General features: G+C 39.7%; 1 protein-coding gene across 3 annotated transcripts in view; it reads left to right on the forward strand.

Moving 5' to 3' along the window:
* The window catches only part of TEX2 (testis expressed 2), a 120,114-nt gene that overhangs the window by 65,858 nt on the left and 32,626 nt on the right, over positions 1–21,630 (forward strand). For all 3 annotated transcript variants that reach the window (XM_048817746.2, XM_048817745.2, XM_048817744.2), the window contains exons 3-6: positions 11,062–11,262; positions 13,302–13,638; positions 14,983–15,230; positions 20,158–20,307. In XM_048817746.2, the coding sequence (XP_048673703.1) occupies positions 11,062–11,262; positions 13,302–13,638; positions 14,983–15,230; positions 20,158–20,307 (936 nt within the window). The remainder of the gene's footprint in view (positions 1–11,061; positions 11,263–13,301; positions 13,639–14,982; positions 15,231–20,157; positions 20,308–21,630) is intronic.

The raw sequence follows: 21,630 nt of genomic DNA on the forward strand, positions 1-21,630 counted from the left end.
CCAACCCTGATATTCTGTGATTGTAAGTAGATGGTCATCTTTACAATTGAAGATTTTTGGTCTGGCTGAGTCAAAAGAAAGGGTGGCTTCGGGGGTAAGACACAATACCAGGCATCAGCAGATCTGGGTTCTTTTCTTGGCACTGGAGACTCCCCTTGTGTTCTTGAGCAAATCTTTTACCCTTTTTGTGTCAGTTTCCTAATCTATAAAAATTACAGTGCTTACCAAGTGGGTTGCAATGCTATATTTAGTGTTTGTAAAGCATGCTGAAAGCGCATATGGAAGATGCTATCCAAATGCAACATATATTAGTTGGCCTTCAGCTGTTATCCAGTAAGTATCTGGATAGCAAAAGGAAGTTGAGGTTTAGTTCTAAAAGCAGAAAAGTATGGTGTCTTTTGAACGAGAGGACAGCAAAGAGGTTAGATGTCAGTTTCTATCTACTATAATACAGGTAATATGAATAAAAAAGCCCAAAGCCCGTAATCAGAATAGAAGGGCTCTTTTGCACTAGGCACTGTACAAAAATATATTGTAGTAAAAGGCCGTCCCGACCCCAAAGAATTTACAATCTAATTTATTAGGAAACTGATAGCTTTGGGTGTAGCAAACTTTGGTTTATTGAAGAAAGAATGTACTTTCTGATGGCATTTCATCTATGAAGTAGACTCAGCTTGCAGCACAGAACTGTGCAGAATATGTCCACTGGCTCACAGTTCCATTTCCTCTTAGGCCTAGGATTTAGCAAAGTAGCCCATGTTCCTTCTGAAGTCAGTTCTTTCAAGTATTTGATCCCCCAAAGCCTTGCATTAATATTGAATTGGCTGATCTTATGCCTTGAAACACTAGGCTGAGACTCACAGAATGGACCAAATAAGGAGCTAGTGTAACTCAGTTCAAGTTAGTGGAGTTACACCAGGGTTGAATTTGGCTAATGTTTCTGGAATTCACTTGGCCACAGTAACTGATGAAGTTTGATTGCCAGAAGCTAATGGTTCAGTTATGTTGTTGGAGCATAGATAAATTAGAAAAGGCTTACTACGTTTTTTTTCTTTTTTTTTCTTTCTGTTTATGGATGCTAAGCTTTATTCTGTCATGTTTATGCTTTACATCTGTTAAAGTTCCCTCCCCACTTTGAACTCTGGGGTACAGATGTGGGGACCCGTATGAAAGACCCTCTAAGCTTATTTTTACCAGCTTAGGTTAAAAACTTTCCCAAGGCACAAATCCTTCCCTGTCCTTGGATAAGTACTGCTGCCACCACCGAATGAGTTAGACAAAGATTTAGGAAAAGGACCACTTGGAGTTCCTGTTACCCCAAAATATTTCCCCAAGCCCTTTCACCCCCTTTCCTGGGGAGGCTTGAGAATAATTTACCAACCAGATAGGTAAACAAGGTGAGCACAGACCAGACCCTTGGGTTTTTAGGGCACTAAAAACCCATTAGAGTTTTAAAAAAACAGAACTTTAGTACAAAGAAAAAAAAGTAAAAGAAACACCTCTGTAAAATTAGGATGGAAGGTAATTTTACAGGGTAATAAGATTTAAAACATAGAGGATTTCCCTCTAGGAAAAACTTTAAAGTTACAAAAAACAGGGATAAACCTTCCTTTTAGCACAGGGAAAATTTATGAGCTAAAACAAAAGATACTTTAACGCATTTCCTTGCTATTACACCTAAACTTACAAAAATTGTAGGTATTATTTAGTAGGAGCTGGATTACTTGCTTGGTTTTTCTCTTTGTCTCCTGAGAGAACACACAAAGAGCACAAAGCAAAACCTTCCCCCCTCCCTCCTCCTTCCCCCTCCCCCCCCCCCCGATTTGAAAGTTCTTTTCTTTTCCCATTGGTCCTTTTGGTCAGGTGTCAACCAGGTTATTTGAGCTTCTTAACCTTTTACAGGTAAAGGAAAAATTTTAGGCTACCCTTAGCTGTATGTTTATGACACTCCCCCCAAATCATACCACTGGACAGCCTGCTTCACAGGTAAAAAATAAGCTTAGAGGGTCTTTCATGCAGGTCCCCACATCTGTACCCCAGAGTTCAAAGTGGAGAAGTTCACCTCTTCCACACCACTGTCACTTTTTCCTTTTGTAGTAGACACCTTTAGGCCACTCAGTGTCATCTCCTCCCAGGGCTGTAAACTGACAAATCTTTAATTCTCTGGAATAAAAGGGCTTTAGAGAATTAACATGGTACGCTTTAGGTTTGAGGTGGGGGATGCTATGAGATAGTTAACAGCTCTCAGGCACTCTTGGACCGTGAATGGCCATTCCCATGACGCTTCCATCTCATGGGACTGGAGTGCCTTCAAGACCGTGACCTGGTCCCCTACTTTGAAGGAATGCTCTCTGGCATGTTTGTTATACCAGGGTTTTTGTTCTTTTTGAGCATCTTTTAGGTTTTCTTTAGTAAGAGCTAAAGAGGTTCGGAGGGTGTTTTGTAGGTTGTTTACAAAGTCCAGAATGTTAGTTTCTGGAGAAGGCGTAAACCCCTCCCATTGCTGTTTCACCAACTGCAATGGCCCTTTAACCTCACGGCCATATACAAGTTCAAATGGTGAAAACCCTAAACTGGGATGTGGTACGCTTTGTAGGCAAAGAGCAACTGCTGCAACACTAGTTCCCAATTATTGGAGTGCTTATTTACGAATTTACATATCATGGCCCCCAAAGTTTTGTTAAACTTCTCCACCAGGCCATTTGTTTGGTGGTGGTGAGGGTTGGAAAGCAAGTGTTTCACCCCAGGAGCTTTCCACAGGCTTTTTATGGTCCCTGCCAAGAAATTAGTTCCCGAATCTGTAAGGATGTCGGAGGGCCAACCTACCCTGACAAAAATGTCTGTTAATGCCTGGCACACACTTTTAGCCCTGGTGTTGCTTAGAGCTACTGCTTCCAGACATTGGGTGGCAAAATCTATGAAAGTCAGTATGTACTGCTTTCCTCTGGGTGTCTTTTTTTTTTGGAAAAGGACCCAGAATATCCACAGCTACTTGCTGAAAGAGAACCTTAATGATGGGGAGTGGCTGGAGAGGGGCTTTGACCTGGTCTTGGGTTTTTCCACTCTCTGACACACCTCACAAGACTGGACATAAGTAAAAACGTCCTTGCCCATTCCCTCCCAGTGGAATGACTTCCCCAAACGGTCTTTGGTCCTGTTAACCCCAGCATGGTCACCACGATGATCGTGGGCTAAACTTAAGAGCTTTAGCCAGTACTTAGTTGGAACTACCAACTGTCTCTGAGCATGCCAGTCCTCCTGGTGCCCACCAGAAAGAAGGGGTTTTTTTGCATAAAAGTCCTTTTTTTTTAAACAAACTGGGATTGATTAGAAGAGCTGAGAGGCAGTGGGTTGCTCTGTGCTGCCGTCCAAGCTCCCTGGAGGCTTTTAACTTCTTCCTGCTCGGCCTGGAACTGTTCCCTTGATGCTGGAGACATCATTTCCTCACTGGATGGTGGACTTGGGCTTGGTCCCTCGGGAAGCGATGCAGGGGATGGGGCTGTTTCAGTGGACCATGACCCGCTCTCCGCAGGTGCACTAGGTTGTGGTTCAGGCTCCGGCTGAGCCTCTTGTGCCGGTTTAGCTGCTGCTGCCAGGGCAGGCTTGGTGGTGCCCTCTGGTGTTGGGGTTGTAGACAGGGTTGCAAGCGCTGGACTCAGTGCTGGCAATGGTTCTGGTGCTGGTTGATCTGCCAGTTCCAGTTTTGGGCCTGGCTCTGGCTGGGTCTCTGCGACTGGATCCACTACTGCTGTCGCAGATGTTGGCATGGGGTCCAGTTCCACAATCTCAGTCTGGGTCTCTGGTTACACAGACGCGGCCCTGGTGTAAGGCTCAGGAACAGGGATAGGTGTGAAGGCTTGCTTAGTATGGCTGCGGGTGACCATTCCCACCCTCTTGGCTAGCTTCACAGGGTGGGTCAAGTCTTCCCCCAGCAGCATGGGAATGGGATAATCATCATAGACTGCAAAAATCCACATTCGTGACCAGCCCTTGTACTGGACAGGCAACTTGGCTGTAGGCAAATCAAAAGAGTTTGACTTGAAAGGTTGAATCATCACTTGGGCCTCTGGGTTGATGAATTTGGGGTCCACTAAGGATCGATGGATAGCTGACACTTGTGCTCCAGTGTTCCTCCATGTGATAACCTTTTTTCCACCCACACTCACAGTTTTCCTTTGTTTTGAGGGTATCTGGGAGGCATCTGGGCCTGAGGACCTTCTCTGGTGCAATGAACTGTAATCTGTTGGGGTTCTTGGGGCAGCTGGCCTTTACATGCCCCAGGTCGTTAGATTTAAAACATCGCCTAGCTGACTGGTCACTGGGGCAAGGTGGGTTGCTGGAGAATGGTGTAGTGGGACAATAAAGTGTTTGGGTTTTTTTTTTTTGGGGCGGTGTAGTTGGAGCCTTGGGCTGCCTCCGGTGGTAGGGTGTCGTTTCAGGGTGTTCCTTCTGGTATCCGCCAAAACTGCGACCCTGGTTGTTCCTCTCTTCTGCCTCCACCCGTTTGGTTCCTATTTGCCCCGCCTCTCTGATGGTCTGGGACTGCTCGTATTGATCAGCATAAGAAGCAAGACTTTCTGCTGAGTTCATTTTTTTATCCCATAAACACTGTTTTTATGTCATTATTGGTTATAGTCAGGAACTGCTCCTGTATAACCAAATCACACATTCCTTCAAAGTAGTTACACCCCTTCCTTTGACCCATTTATCTAACAGATCCTTCATCTGGTTTACATAAGCTACATTACTCAGTCCAGGTCCTCTCTTAAGGGCTCTACATTTTACTCTATATGTTTTAGGTGTAATTTGAAACTGTTTCAAAACCAAATTCTTAAATTTGCCATAGTCAGAAGCATCCTCAATAGGCATCTTGTTGAATATGTCCAGAGCTCTGCCAGTCAATTTTGCTACCAATGTGGTCATCTTGTGATTGTCAGGAATTGCATGGAGTGTGCACAGTCTCTCAAAGGTGATGAAATATTTAGCAGTATCACTGGATTAATCATACTGTGGACATAGTCGCTCCCGTTTGTGGATTTTTGGGGAAGGATTGTTAGGGTTATCCGGTAGGCCCATCTTAGCCCTTTCCAGATTTAAGCGCTTCAGCTCTAACTTTGTCTCAAAGTGTTTTGCCTCCATTTCCATCTCAAAGCGCTTTGCCTCTGCCTCTGCTTCCAAGCACTTTAAGGTCATTTGCCTTTCATGTTCTTTCTGTCTTTTTTTAGCTTCAAATCTGGCTAATTTTAGGGTTTTTTTGGATATTACTTTTTGTCATCCTAGCCTTGCGCTTAGCCTAGCCTAACCTGAGAGCTAGAAAGAAAAGGGGAAAAAAAAAAAAACAGCTTGTGAATTCCCTTGCTGTAACTTAACTCCTCTGCCTGCAGGCAAAGAAAAAAACAAAAACAAACAAACTCCAGCTGCTCTCAGCTTTAAAAAAAACCGACAACCTCGCTGCTTTCCAAGCAGCCAGAAGAAGAAAAAAAAATCCTTTTAATATCCTGAGGTTTCTGCTTCTGGTTCAAAATGATCCCATCTTTACCACCATGTCAAGGTTCCCTCTCCACTCTGAACTCTGGGGTACAGATGTGGGGACCTGCATGAAAGACCCCCTAAGCTTATTTTTACCAGCTTAGGTTAAAAACTTTCCCAAGGCACAAATCCTTCCCTGTCCTTGGATGAGTACTGCTGCCACCACCAAGTGAGTTAGACAAAGATTTAGGAAGAGGACCACTTGGAGTTCCTGTTTCCCCCGAAATATTCCCTCAAGCCCCTTCACCCCCTTTCCTGGGGAGGCTTGAGAATAATCTACCAACCAGATAGGTAATCAAGGTGAGCACAGACCAGACCCTTGGGTTTTTAGGGCACTAAAAACCACTTAGTCTTAAACAGAACTTTCTTTTACTTTTTTTTTCTTTATAATAAACACCTCTGTAAAATTAGGATGGAAGGTAATTTTACAGCGTAATAAGATTTAAAACATAGAGGATTCCCCTCTAGGCCAAACTTTAAAGTTACAAAAAACAGGGATAAACCTTCCTTTTAGCACAGGGAAAATTCACAAGCTAAAACAAAAGATATTCTAACGCATTTCCTTGCTATTACTTCCTATTTTTGTAAGTTTAGATGTATCATTTAGTAGGAGCTGGATTACTTGCTTGGTCTCTCTCTTTGTCTCCTGAGAGAACGCACAAACAAAGAGCATAAAGGAAACCTCCCCCTCCCCCCGATTTGAAAGTATCTTCTTTTCCCTTTGGTCCTTTTGGTCAGGTGTCAACCAGGTTATTTGAGCTTCTTAGCCTTTTACAGGTAAAGGAAAAATTTTAGGCTACCCTTAGTTGTATGTTTATAACAACATCGTTCACAGATCATTTCCTATATTTAATTTGTGCCAGTTCCCCTGTGTGTAGGTTTGTAAATTTTTACATCCTTATGCAATGAAGATACGACTTTAAGTCTGGAGATGTAAGCTTTTTTAAAATGGGGGAGAGGAGCACTTTCAGGGACAGATGGCCTTCTGAGCATTTTTAGAAAAAAAGTATTAGAGGGAGATATGTATTCCATTCCTGATAATGCCATTGACTTTTTTTGTGACCTTGGGCAAGTCTTTTTAACCTCCCTGTGCCTCTGTGTCCTCTATTGCTAACTGAATGAGGAGTACTTGTGGCACCTTAGAGACTAATAAATTTATTTGAGCATAAGCTTTCGTAGGCTAAAACCCACTTCATCGGATGCATGCAGTGGAAAATACAGCGCTAACTGGCCACCTTTTGTAAAGTGGCTTGATATCCTTTTCTTTATCTTCCCCATTTTATCAAGCAACGTATTCTTTAAATGAATTAATTACGAAAGACTGGAAACAACCTACTAAAGAGGGATTGTTCTGATGAAGACTGTTTATCTATCAGATTTTGCAGGCATTTCTGGACCTCATTACTGGGGTATAAAATGAGATCAATTTAGTGCTAATGTCTCCTTATCAATCTCTGTGAAAGTGGTACCAAGTGACTCTTGGAGGAAGTGATGTTTTGAATTCTGGCTCATGTGAAACTGGCTGGCGGGCGTTTTCATTTATGTGCTTGATGGTGTCTTTGTGCAGAAAACCTGGTATTTTTGAACACTTTGGTTTGTCAGTCATAAACAGAGTCTGCCTCTTGGAACAGTGTTTTCATGTTAAACTATAACATGCCTAAGATTTCAACTGTATTAAACTGTTATATTGAAATTATCTAATATGTCTGATTGCTTAAGTGTGGTACTAAAGAGCCTGATTCTGCAGTTCTTACAGGAGTAATCCCAATGGTTTCAATGGGACTGCAACTCAAGTACGAAGTTGCAGGATTGGGCAAGTGGTGAGGGAATGAAAAAATATATGAAATGTTAGTCCATCTTAACCTAAATGACTTGAATTTCTTGTGAGTGCTCTTTAGAAGTATGCCTTCATAGGAAATTTAGGACAGCTTATGGTACTGGTAAGACAGAGCTCACATAGTTCGTTAAACCAGAAGCTCAACATTTACTGTCTAATGGCCAGGTCCTGTTAGTGTATCTAGCTGTTTTAACAGTATGGCTGCTCTTTCCTAAAAGCAGTTTCACCCAATGTTTAACAAAGCATTTTTCAATTTAGTTATTCTGCTGATAGCCAGACAATTTTTCCTATTCCATCCTCTAAACAAAACTGCTCATCTTTAAAGATGGAGATCATAAGATCACTGTGCATGGCAAACACCTGCAGAGTAGTTTGACTATTCCCATTGTCCTCCCTGAGTTACTAAATTTCTTATTTTAACTGCTTCAGTAGTACCAAAAAACAAACCATACAACCTCCTCAAACAACAATGAAGCCCATTGTTGATGTTCCAATAGCCTGGGATAATGTATCTGGCTCTAATGGATTATGGTGGCGGAATTGCTATATTTAAGCACAGTCCATTAATTTAATTGTTTGGACACACTGCAAAATAGGTTGCAACATGGGTTGAAAATGTGTTCCCATCCCCACTGACTATTTTTCAGAGAGTGGAGGAATTTCAGAGAGTAACTAAATTGCTTTAAAAATATGAGAATTGGAGAAAAGAATCTTGAGGTTTTCACATGTCTTTTGCACTTGTTCTCCACAGGCTTTATTCTAAATTAAACATGCAGACCCCAACCCCCCCCCCCAGCAGATTTATTGATCAGCCAATTAAATTTGAGCTAAAATAGTAGATATTCTGAAAAAACTTCTGCATCAGACATATAGCTTCAGATTAATTAACAAATATTCAAGGATGGTCACTTGACAAAGAATTCTCACTTGACTTCAAGTAATGCAGTTTTTCATATATTCATGGACCTGAATTTATTTGCTGTTAAATACCTTGAAATTTCAATGTAAAAAGAAAACTCTGCTTCCTTACAAGTCAGGAAAACTCAGGACTTGTATACTCAAATATTTTCTTTGGAGGAAGCTGGGGTGTGAATCTTCCCTGTAATAGCCTGTGCACGCTAACTGTTTGTGTGGACTCTGCTGATGCACATTAATAGTTCATTAGTGTGGTTTGAGCTACCCTGCTTTGAAACTGGGTTAACATATAGTGTCCACACAGACAGTTAATGTGTGGCAAGCTGGTGCAAGATAGATTGCACCAGCCTGCCGTGAAGTGAAGGTTCATGTAGAGTTGCCCTCAGAGTTTATGTACCGGAAGTATTGTATTAGACATTATATCTAAAGTGTTGATGATGGCCTGGATATTAGTTAAGTAGTAATTAACTTTAATTTCTTAACTCTTTTTTGTAACTTTGTTCTTTATACTAAACTATGAGTGTGCATAGTACCCATTGTCTTGTTTTATACGCTGTTTGCCATTCTCTGTCATTTTATGCAGCAACTAGGTATGGATAAGATTTTTCAAAAGTGACAATTTCTGGGTGCCCAGAGCCTCTGTTTGGGTTATTGAATATAGAGAGAGCAAGCAAATGATCAGGACAGGATTTTTAGAAGTATTTGTTAGACTAGCTGATTACAGAGTTTATCCAATTATTTTAAACCTAAAGCTGGAGCACATGTCAGAAATCAGTAAAGCTGTGTGGGTCTCTTCTAATTTCATTATCCAGCCATTCTAAGAAAAGAGTCAGAAATATATAAACAGAGGAAAACAAGATGCTGGTTTAATTTTGTCTGATTGCTTTCCAACTAGGTCCATTTCTGCAGAACTGCTGCCTAGTAAGCTCTCATGGGGGAAAGAGGTATTCTGGTATTCTATAATTCTGTGATGGATTTGGCCATGGCTAGAGGGAAGACCTGCCACATGTACAGGACTGCACCCTGAATGAAAGGTTTTCTAGTCTGTTATTGCACCTCTTTGTAAGGTGGACTCTATCAAGACTTTACGGCCAAAGGTTCAGTGGAGATGGGAAGAAGTCTTGATTTTTCTTCCCCCAAAAAAACAAAAACAAAACAAAGTGTGATGGTAGTCTGAGGACATTGGTATGGTGTGAGCTGTCTCTGGTGTTGGTGCGATGTTGGTGAGAGCCACTGCCTCAAAAGCATGCCCGTCTGTCTGTATGGTTGTAGGAAGTCCAGAGACAGCTCAAAGATCTGCATTACACTAGAGAACTACTTTGGTGTGGAGGGGAACTTTTACATAAGCCACGTGGATACTATGGTTTGCACAGAGTAACACTCTATGATTGTAGGCAAGTCTTGTGATGTCCTTGTGTTTTGATAATTCCAGCTGGAATTTCTGGATGAAATTCAAAACTCAAGTGAAAACTAGTTGCTGTGTCTGCTCTGAAACTTTTTGGCTTAATAACTTCCAGAAAGGAAGTAGGGTGGGCCCATTACAAACAAACCCTGCTGTGTATACTGTAAATCATCCTGGCTTTACAAACTGTCTCCTTGATGCATTTGTATTTCTGTATGTGAAGGCTGGTTATGTCCAGTGTAAACAAAACCCAAATACAAAATGCTCTAAAAGCCAGTTTAGGTGTTGGTGAAATCTAAAAGCAGACTGTATGTGTTTTAAATTGAAATGTCAGATGTCTGACTTAATGTGGTGGCTACTGAACATACAAAATAGCTTAAGTTTCCTCGTGTTTTGTGGGTATTAGTGAAAATGCAAATAGGTGGTGAAATTTAATATAATCTAGGTACCATTAATTAATTGATTTAATTAAAGAGTCCTCAGAAAATTATGTAATGTCTGTCCTGAGAAACTGACTGGCACCGGCTCCCAATGAAGTAAATGGGCCTTAGAATATTGTCCTGTTTTTTTGTGTAGGAGAATATTTTTAATTGATTATAGTGCTGCAATAATATATATTGACTCTTTGTATAATGGCTTGGGTAACGTATTTTTAATAGGGTATTCAGAGATGTATGTTCATAGACTTTCTTTTCCTCCTCCCTTTCTCTCTCCATCCCTCCCATGCCCTCCTCCAGTATTGTAAGGATTTCTACTGTGCACATTTAAGGCTTGACTGCAAGGTACTGAGTAGCTTCACTTTCTATTGACTTCACTGAGCACTGAGGATGCTCAAAACCTTGCAGGACTTGGCTCTTAATGCACAAATGCCAGAGTCACTATTAAGGTGTCATCTGGCAGGCTAAGACAAGGAAAACGTTAACTTCATGTCTCATGAATGTATGCTCTGGGCAATACACTGCTGCTTTCCTCCTCTGACAAGTGCCTCTGGCTAATCTGGTACCCCAGGTTTGGGAATAGTTACTTAAATATGGAGTAATTTTCACCCATAGATCTCACAGCACTTTATAAAGGTGGGTAGGAAACATTTGTCCCTGTTTATGCAGATAAGGAAACAAAAAGGTGCAGAGAGGTTAACTGATTTGCCCAAAGTCTCTCTCACAGCCAGTGCAAGAGGTAGGAATAGAATCCTGCTTTCCTGATTTCAGTCTGGTGCCCAATCTACTGCCTCATTGCATTCATCCATGTAATATGTGACATGAGGTGGGAAGGAGTCTGTCTTGCTATAAATGGCTGACAACTATTTATTTAAAATTTTATTTTCATACTATATCAGGTTGCCAATTCAATATCAATTAACAAATATTTCCTTTTCTAGGGATGGATGAATGAAATTTATAATTATGATCCAGAAACGTACCATGCTACATTGACTCATTCTGTCTACGTGCGACTTGAAGGAAGCACATTAAGACTTTCAAAACCCAATAAAAATATTTCCAGAAGGGCTATTTACAATGAGTCTAAGCCTGATGTCACATACATTGGCCAGAAAATGTATGAGCTTACGGACAGCAAGGTGAGTTCTATTTAGTTATGCTGCTGATTGCTGTATAGAGAGAGAGACTACCTTTTTACATTATTAGTTGTTTAATTTCTGCTGTCATGTAAATTAAGATTGTTTGTTTATTTACTGATTAGCTTTCAAAGTATTATGCTGGTTTAATCTGCGAGCGTAAAAGGGACAGACATTAGCCAGTGGCTATTTCATACTGAAGACTGATCTATGTTTAATCTTTTTTATGGCTATAAAAATATTAAAACATAAACATTTTTGGGCTGGTGTCTTTTTTTACACAAGCCTTCTGTTACATTGCCACATAGATGAATCTTGCTATAAAAAGCACAAAACCATCAGGGACAATGTTCAGAGCATCCTCTTGAAAAGTTTAAAAAGGGGACTGTGAGAATAAATCAGTAGCACATAAGCAAAAGGACATTTAAAAACTCAACCCCCATTTTTTTCTCACATAAATATGTAGAGTCCTGAAACTGTGATGTGGGAAGATTGAGCATTCTTTCTCATATACATAAAACAATGTGCATATAATATTTTAGAAACCTACTATCAAATTTGCTTGTTTCAAGACCACAAAAGGATTCAGAGCCCAGTCATTTTTGCTGTTTCACAAGTGGAGGGAATACAGATTGCGTGGATGAAGCAGAAGAGAGTGAGAGGTGGGTGGATAGGTGAATGAAAGGGATAACTCTGCTGCATCATGTCTCTTCCCACTACAGTGCTGTGCAAGCTTCCCTCTAGGTAGGTGCACTATGGATTCTGAGTTTCTGTGAATCAAGACAGGAGTGGGAAGAAGTGAGGCTGGAGAAATGATGCCCTACATTGCTCTTGTCCCAAATTTGTGGGGGATCCCAACATAAAATACAGCTGACTACATCAGCATTATCTTGCATGATATCCCCGTGCATCAGAAGGGATGGTGGCCACAGAAAGGAATTGGCAGCACAGGTGAGGGAGGAACCCATGCTACAGTGGAATCTGGGATTGGGGAAGAGAAGAATAAAGAGAACAGAGGAGGCAATAGGCCTTCATTGATCTCCGAAAAGCTGCACACAGAGGGGGCCCAACTACTTCCATGATAGAAAGATGAGGTAGAAATTTATAAAGATTCCTGTCCTCTTTGCATACTTTCCCTTGCTGGAAACATTTTAACTATAAGACTTTGAAATCACGATTGAGCGGTTTTATAGCTCAGTACAACAGGACTTGGTTGGTGGTTGTTAGTGGTATCTAAAATCTGACCAAAAGAAGCATGAGGTTTTTCTTACAAAATCCATTACAGAGGGACAGTGTGCCCCAAATGTAATAAGCAAATAATGGAATTTAAACTTTTTTACTTTTACTTTTTAAACACACTGTGGGTATCTTGAGCGACGTAGGCCTTTTTAAAGGAACAGTTGAGATAAAAAAAATTTCTTTAAAGAAATCCCTTCTTTCTACTTACATTTGGGTGCTATTTGCATTTACTCAGCTTGGAATATGACCATCAAAAAGTTTCGCTTTCTGGTTCCTATGCAGTCACACAGCATCAGTATTGCAGATCTCGAGCATTCAAAAATCATGTGTTGGACCCTCAAATGTCATGAGACTTAAATAAATAATTTTGGGGTTTTTTACTCTTGCTTCTGAGTCACATTTTCAAGCTTTTTTGCACAATCATGAGAGCTGGAAAACTTTTTTTTTTTAATTAAAGCAGAGATTCTTGTGTATTCATGTGATTCCAGGAGTATAAACTACCTGAGCATGATCCGGTTTAAATTATTCTTATCGCTAAGCCTCTCCATATCATTTGTTAGAAGACTTGGCAAGCATGGGGCCTGTTGATACATCAATGAGTTGAGCACCCACCACTCCCATTAAACCCAGTGGGAACTGAGGTCGTTCAACACCTTTGAGGTGAAATCTGGCTATTTTCATCACTTAATGCACAATGCTATACATTAATTTATAAGTGGAGAAGATATTGATTCATATGGAATTTCTCTTTTTGTTTTTTGGGTTTTTTGATCTATCTAACCCTCTCACTTTTTATTTCACAGATTTATCTGGTTCCCAAGAGTCTGGCTCGAAAACGAATTTGGAATAAAAAGTATCCTATTTGCATTGAACTTGGAAGGCAAGATGATTTTATGGCTAAGGCCCAGACTGATAAAGAGAACTTAGAAGAAAGGTCGCCAGCAGAGAACTTAGACTTAAGCAGTGAAGAATCTAAGAAACCTCAAGATGGGACAAAGCTCATTGGCCAGAAGGATCAAATACTTTATTTGTTTGGAAGAACGGGTAGGGAGAAGGAGGAATGGTTTAGGAGATTCCTTCTGGCTTCCAAGTTAAAGTCTGAAGTGAAGAAGCCTCTCAGTTTATGTGGAAACAAGCCAGGTAACCGGTATCTCTCTTTATTTATTTATTTTTTTAAAATTTACTAAGGTACAGTTTTATAAAGGGAGTTACAATAAGTACAGCAAAGGTTTCCATAAAATGAATGTCTAGCTAGTGTTTGTAATGAACCAATTTAAGCATTAGCTCTTAAAAAGCAAGTCTAAAAATAATCATGCAGAATTAGATATTCCCTAAAATTGTGATTTTAAACAGGTTTTTAAAGATCATCTATTACCAAGATACAATTCTATATGTGGTTCTAACCTCATACATATAAATTGTTACTTTAAATTTTTTCTTTAGTATCAATTTATTTTCATAGTGCAAAGATTTGAATATTGTTACAAAAAGGGTTCAGTCGGCCACTATTGAAGTCCATGAGTTTTTTGCAGCTGACTTCAATGGGTGTGGGAATTAGGTTTATAAGTTTTTACTTATGTTTTCCCCCTTTCCTTTTTGTTAAAATATGAAAAGCCTTCCCATGGGTAGATTCACACTAATACATATTTTTGTCAATGGCCATGTATGCTTACAGTGCTCTTTAAATATGAAATCCTGTTGCCTTAATATCAGCCACAACTAACAAGAAATGTTATGTAGAGGGACGTGTTCCTAATAAGAACTTTAATGCTTGGGTCAAGTGTTGGATGCTTTTTAATTAATATTTCATTTGGTGTAATCCTAAATTTCCATTCCCTCTCCTTATCATGCCTCCCTATTCCGAATTTTCCCCTTGAAATGTGTAGACAACATAATTTCTGGAACATAGGTATCTGAAATGCAAATTCAAAACTGGTATTTTGTACATTTCTCCTGAGGAATATACATTTCAAATATTCAGATCTTTGGACAATCTATTTATTTATTCCTTATAGTCTAAAATTAAGTATAGTGGGTACTTGCCCTAGGCACTCCCCAACAAAACTATCTGAAAATCGAGCATCTGTTGTACAGGTGACCACAAATGTGCTTGCATATGATTTGGGTAACTGAGGAGTTTGATATCTCCAGTTGCATGCATTATTGCTGGATTTTGAATCATTCTAAGTACTGGCAAATTAGAGTTTAAGGCCATCTAAACGTGTCACTATGGAATTGATTGTAGCCTTAAAAGAGTGATGGAAAAGCACTTCTTTGAATTGTGCCTTTTATGAAGTAAATTAAGCACAAATAACCTTGTAGCCATCTGTTTTTTAAAAAAAAAAATCTAGCATCAACAAAGTGATGATCATGTCTCATGCTTGATACTCTACAGCTGTCTATTTTCACGTGGTCTGCTACTTGCTTTGCTGTTCCCTTCCCTTCTTCACCCTCTGTTAATGGCTGTTATCCCTTCTGCTTTAGGGTTCTTGCCATCACACAGTAGAACCAATAGCCAGTCTGGAATTCTTACTCACAGTCGCAGCAGTAGCAAAGGAAGCGGAGAAGAAATCATGTCTCAGCCTAAACAAAAGGAGCTGGCAGGAAACATGCGACAGAAAATGCCTTTGGACTACAATCTATACATGGCGAAGTGTGTTCCACAAGAAAATAAAAGCCCTGTGGTTAGTCCGGCCTGTAGTGCAGACAGTAGCCCGACTTCTGTGAAAAAGGTAAAAGCCCTGTGCTTAGTGTACTTCCATGAGACACATTTTAAGGTCCTGTTACTTTTTTGACACTTTATGCTTTAAAAAGTATAGATTGCATAGAAGGGAAAAAAATAAGTCTGGAAAGTGCAGTTCTGTTCTGAATGTGTAAAAATGGCATTGTGAGGATCTGTGTTCGTCCCTTGCTTCCTTATAAAGACATTGTTTCTAACTGCCAGCTCTTTAAACTCAACCTGGGATCTCCAAAGTCCAGTTGTGTTCTTCTGGCTTTTGTGACATCAGTACCAAAAATGATTCTGTAAGCCAAGTTTTCCCTCAGCTGTTCACTTCCTCCAGTGGGCAGTAACACAGGGGTAACTGAGCGTAGCAGAATTAGTCCCATGATAAATATGGAGTTACCTCTTTTGTTGATGGGTGAGCCATGATACCGTCCAGTTCACTCTCCTATAGCTATGCTCATGCTTCAATAGTAAGAGTAGTAAAAAGATCATATCAACTAACTTTTTAGTTTAATGTTAACCAGATCCAACTAAAAACATAATTGGTATGCAGACGTGCTGAAATCAGGAGGGAGTCATTTTTAGAGTTCCTTTTTCAGCCATAAATGCAATTTAGTGCTGAGTAAGGAGAGTTTATTCTCATTAGCTAACCTTTCTTAGGGGAGTTATAAAACATTCAGATATGTCCATGTATCTCCACCATCCCACAGATAAAATTATTTTATGATGAGCCCATCCTCAGATGCATGTAAGTAGGGAATTGTACTGTGATGTTATTTAATACATATTCTGTTTTCAGCTCAGAATGGCCAACAATTCAGTGGACTTTGATAATCTGATGAAGAACTTCGGTCCCCTTAGAGCCACTACACACAGTTGTTCTGCTTAACTCTGCATTTATGATCTCTGGCAGTTTGTGTGTGTGCAATACACTGGACACTTCCATAAACAAACTATTTTCCCTGTTCCTTCCCTCAACCTAAATTATGCTACCTAAAAGCTTCCACTATTCTCTTTTCTAAACTGCATGGGAGTACACTAGGAATAAACACAAATTTGGCTCAGGAACCTGCGATTTAGTTTTTCTATCCATGTTTCAAAAGCTGATTCATCTCTCCAATTCTTTATATCATGTAAGTGTATTTTTCTGTGTATTTTCAAATTCAACCAAAGGAAAGTTGTGGGTTTTTTTTTTTTTTTTTTTAAATTCATCTAGGATGAAATTGTTGCCACATTGACTCAGATAGGGTCAGGATTTCATCACTGATGTAAATTTCATCTGATGACCTTTTGAGTGTTTGGTTTCCAAGACCAAGAGACATAGTTTCTAATGCAGGAGCCCTTCCAAGAGAGTTAATTGAGTGAAAGCAATGGAACTATCCACTTTTCTATTTAGATTGCAACTTGCTTTCAGATGCAGCCTTCCTTACAAAGACTAAACCATGGGTATTGTGTATTAAGTTTCCATTGATAAATGGTTTGTAAACGGTTACTGAATGATTAACACATGTTATAACACATACTACTCACATATATATCATGCTTATGAGTGGGTGTTGTAGATAAACCATGGCTTATCAGGAGCCTTTTCACCTCTTGGACTTTCTAATTGCTCAACTACTTAGTAAAACACCTATTAATCATTCATTTATCCTTAATAAATGGAACCTTAATATAAAGTGTGACCCCAGTTTACTTAATATATATTTTGTGCATGTAAAATAATGTGCACTTCAGGGCCCTCATACAGCTCATAGTTAAGGAGGACCACGTACAGTACATGATATGAGTTGATTTGGGGCTCATTGGCCCTGGCCAGGAGGGATCCTGGCCACTCAATCAACCTCTGAAACAATGATTGGTTGCAATACTGAATCTGACGTGTCAGGCTTAAGTTTATAAATAGGATAATGGTGCTGGCAAGAACTTGGGTCATACAGAATTTAGCAATCCAGCAAATTCTTTTTTTGTATAAAGTCACAGCCCTTGGGAATATTAAGGTTGCAAAGAAATCCTTCAGCTGATTTCAGAGCAGCCACTGTTTCTAGCTGGTTGCTGTGCCAAAACAAAAGTTTGAAGCAGGGGGGATAAATAGTAACCTAAAATGGTAAAGGAATGGTTATTTTTTTATGTACGGGGATATACATGTGAAGTATCAACAACACAGAAAATTTAAAAAATAAACAAAGATACTGTGGAGCCAGGGGGAAACCTTGTTGCAGCTAGTGAAACTAACTGCACTTCAAATCAAGTTATCACTTTATCAGAGTCCAGACTTGGGTAACTTGTTCCTTCTGTCTTGAGCAAAATAACATGCCACCTCCTACGTTGCCATCAGCACTATGCCCCTTTTTAATATGGCAGATTTTAAATGTGTTTAGAGTCACTTATTGTTAAATTGTGGAGCTTCTCAGAGAGCAGAAAATTTATGCATATCTTCTTTATAATTGGCATTTTAGGACCAGCATCTTGGTGCGCATGAAAAAATTATTAGAATGAAACATGTGCCATGCATATTGTCAGTGTCTCAGTTTATCACTGTAAATATACTGTCTGCTGCTGTTTTTTTCCTTATTAAACTTGTTTCTTTTTAATGAGATCTAGAGTAGCATGGAAATGTGCAGTCTACACTGCCTCAGGAAAATCAACTCTGCATCACCTCAAAGCAGAGAAACTAGCATTTAAAGATCAATTTTATTTAATGAAAGTCCCATCAGCGACTCTTAATGCTAGCTTGGCTAATGTATGTTCCATGACAATTTAGAACGTGGGGCTTTTCTTACAATAAAATACAAATGAGGCTTTTATATAAAAGGAACTTCTTAGAGCATTATTCAGAGTATAGTCTCATGAGATTTCTGAGCAAGAACTTTCTCCGTACACCATCCAAGAATTATTAGTTGTACTTGTCAGTTACTTTTTTAATTAAAAAAAAAAAGGAAGACTAAAAGCTTTCTAATTTTGCATTAATTTTACAAGCAGTTTGGAAATGCATCACTAAACAGTAATGATTGGGAAATGTGGCAGTTACTTTCCTCCTCCTGTAAGTTTAAACATGCACATCAAGATTCAGTTGTCTGAAACAATAAACACATCTGAGATTTCTTTTTAAGCAAGAAATATTGAGTTCAGTTGACAGCTGGGGCAGCCTTTTGTAAGCTTAAGGCATCTCACAGAATGACCATTATCCTCCTGTCCAAATGTTTTAAAATCTCCTACAAGTGAGCCGTTTGCCTTATCCTGGAATGTGGGTGTGAGGATGCACACATTTTTGAAGGGGTGGGGGAATATAATTTCCTTCAAGGAAGCCATTGAGCAAAGCTCCATTAATGAATACATTCTGTTTGAGACACAGCAACTTAACTTCTGCATTCTACTGACGAGAAGTTTCTTTTAACTGGTGGCTCCTAATGGCTCCTCTACAATTCTGCATGTGTATTTGGAGCTCCCTACTCACAATATTATTATGGTAAAAAACCTAGGGGCCCCAGTCATGAATTAGTCAAGTCCTATGACCTGTGTTTTATGCTGGAGGTCAGACTAAATGATCACAATGGTCCCTTTTGGCCTTATCTATGAATCAGGGCCCTATTGTACTAGGCACTGTACAAAACGGTGGTAGATGGTCCCTGCCTGAAGAGCTTACAATCTAAATAACAGGTCAGTTCCTTTTGAGCAACCATTTATTTTAAGTGTACTCAGTCGAAGGACTGACAGTGTTCCTTTGAGCTTCTTGGGAGTAGATTTCGAGGGAGGGGAGGGGAGTATTTATGCACACACTTCTCCCATGAACAATAATAGGAGATACATATATAATACAGTGTGCTGAAAGACTGTGCTTTAGGAGTCTCTTTGAATTAAGTTTTCCTGTACTTCTCCCCATTCTAAACTTTTTATAGAGAAATCACATAAATTCTTTCTCTTCTCTACATAGAGTTCAGACTCCCTGCATCTGAATCTGAAAGTGGAGGTGCGTACGTATTGGCATGTAGCTTCGGTTGGCTCTGCCTTTATAGCTGAAGTCGGAAAGTTGCAATATCCAAATGGATTGTGTCTTCATTTGTTTGAGATTACTCTCAAATGAATCAAGACATGATCCATTCAGATATTGCCACAAAACTTCATTGCTCCAGATATTGCTCCAACTCAGTGGAAAGAAAACCGTATAGTTTCTTCAGACATACAGTCAAATGTCAATGATGTGGGAGATTTGCTTCATGTTTTCTAGGTCATGTTGCATTTTTGTGCTTGAACCCCTGTAACTTTTGCAGAGAATTATTCTCTAACCTATTACTCCCCTCCCCCTTTCTTTCTTTCTCTCTCTCTCTCTCACTGATTCAGTCTTCATCTTTGACAGTATATAGCTCTGGTCATTCCATTAGTGGATTTTTGGACACACAAGTGGAGGAAGAATACAAAGGATTTTCCCTTCTATTGTCTCACATTTTCCTTGTATTTCTTTTTTTCTGATTTAGTTTTGCTTAGCAAAAAAATGTTTAGCTTTGCTTTCAGACTTGATAAGGCAAGTGGGTTTGGGCAGGAAGGAGACCTAAGCACTTGTCAGATTCTTATCTGCTGTGTTGTGGAATTTTGTATCTTTTAGTACGAAAAATGTTGCTTTTGCTGTTAACATTAAAAATAGTCTGTGTGAATATCTGATAACTTGAATACCTTTTCTGCAAATGACTCCAAATCTGTTTAGTTTAGGTCTCCACTGAGAAATGTTATTGCATTAACAGACACTCACACAAGGGTTAACCATGATTTTGAAGATTATAGTCTTTGTTAAACAGTGTAGACATTATTTTAATATGGGTTAACGAACAGTATGAATTTCCCAGTGTAGACAAGACCTAGAGGAAAATGTTTCTTTAGGCAGTGACTAGATTGTCTAAACTGTGCTCCATAACTGAATGATATGTTTATGTTACCAGTTGCCAGATATCCGAACGGTAGCTGAAGAAGAGGAACAGGAGGCATGGGTAAATGCTTTGGTTGGAAGAATATTTTGGGATTTCTTAGGAGAAAAGTACTGGTCTGATCTTGTGTCCAAGAAGATCCAAATGAAACTCAGCAAAATAAAGGTATCTCTCCTGGGGGGTTTGCACTTCCTATTATCCAGCATAAAAAAGGATATATTTTTTTAGTTTAGTCACATGATTTATAGAGATTTTATTTAAAAATACTTTTTGAAATATCTTGTACTTTGACATAGAGTCTTGAACCCTGTTAATGACAAAAGGAGTAGTTAGATGTAATCCTGCTTTGCCACAGATTTCAGGGTGCCATCTTGGCCAAGTCACTTAATCTGATTGCAAAATGTAGATAGTAGTAATTGTTTGCTTCACAGGGGTGTGGAGGCTGAATTCGTGGATGTTTGCAAAACACACAGAGGTCCTCTGATAGAGGTGAAAAGTATTACTGTATTAGCATTAAGCAGTAGTATTACAGCATTTTAGGCTTGCTTGACCAACAAATCTCTAAGGCTAATGTTGCAAACCCATTGTGCTATAGTGTATTGGTTCTCTACTCACTGGCACATCTGAACAGGAACCCGCGATGAGGATTCAGGATTTCAGTGAAATGAAAACTGCTTTCAGAAATTGACAACAGGAAGGGGTGGGGACCATATAGTTGTAAATGTGCCCATATGAGCACACTTTAAATTCAGAAATCCATTATAAACAAGGATTCTCTGTGGGAGTAGTGGTAAAGGCAGCAGCTATCTGAAAGGCAAAGGGGTATAATTGTGCTATCTAATGCACAAGCTCAAAAAAGAAAAGGAGAAAGGGTTTTGACTGACTCATGGTCTGCCCCTTGCATTCTCAAACTCTTCCAAATAGCAGCAGCTAATCACAGGTTTGTTCAACAACTGGTGGGGTGGGGTGGGGGTGTTTATCAGTCTGTTCCAAAACACAAAGGAAGGAGTGGACCTGCTGTCACCAGCACTGGAATTTAGCTGCCAAAACCAGCTGTGAGAGAGTGCTCCTTGTACTACTGGAAGTAAGCAGTAAACTAATTCTACCCAGGGCTGTTTCCACAGCCACTGAAGCAAGCTGTTCAAACATCTTGAGAACAGTTTGAGTGCAAAAAATTGGAATGGGGGGGAGAGAGATGAAATGCTGATAAACACCATAAATGTATAGGGCACTGCTCTGTTATAAATATTCGCAGCTATTACAGGCAAAGGTATGCAATATATTTTCTCTCATTTGCTGCCCTTCTACCATTCTGGGCCTTTCACCTCCTTGGCGGTCTGTGCAAATTCAGTCTGCTGGTAACAAAGTTAGCTCCTCTGATGGTTTGGTGTCCTGTGAGGAATGTGTTCATGGTCTCAGTGCCGTCTCTTGTCGGCAGTTGTCCACAGCACAAAAACCTACCCCCCCACAACAGGTCCCCTAGGTGGT

This window comes from Caretta caretta, chromosome 14 (genome assembly GCF_965140235.1).
Source record: "Caretta caretta isolate rCarCar2 chromosome 14, rCarCar1.hap1, whole genome shotgun sequence".
In the NCBI taxonomy this organism is placed as follows: domain Eukaryota; kingdom Metazoa; phylum Chordata; order Testudines; family Cheloniidae; genus Caretta; species Caretta caretta.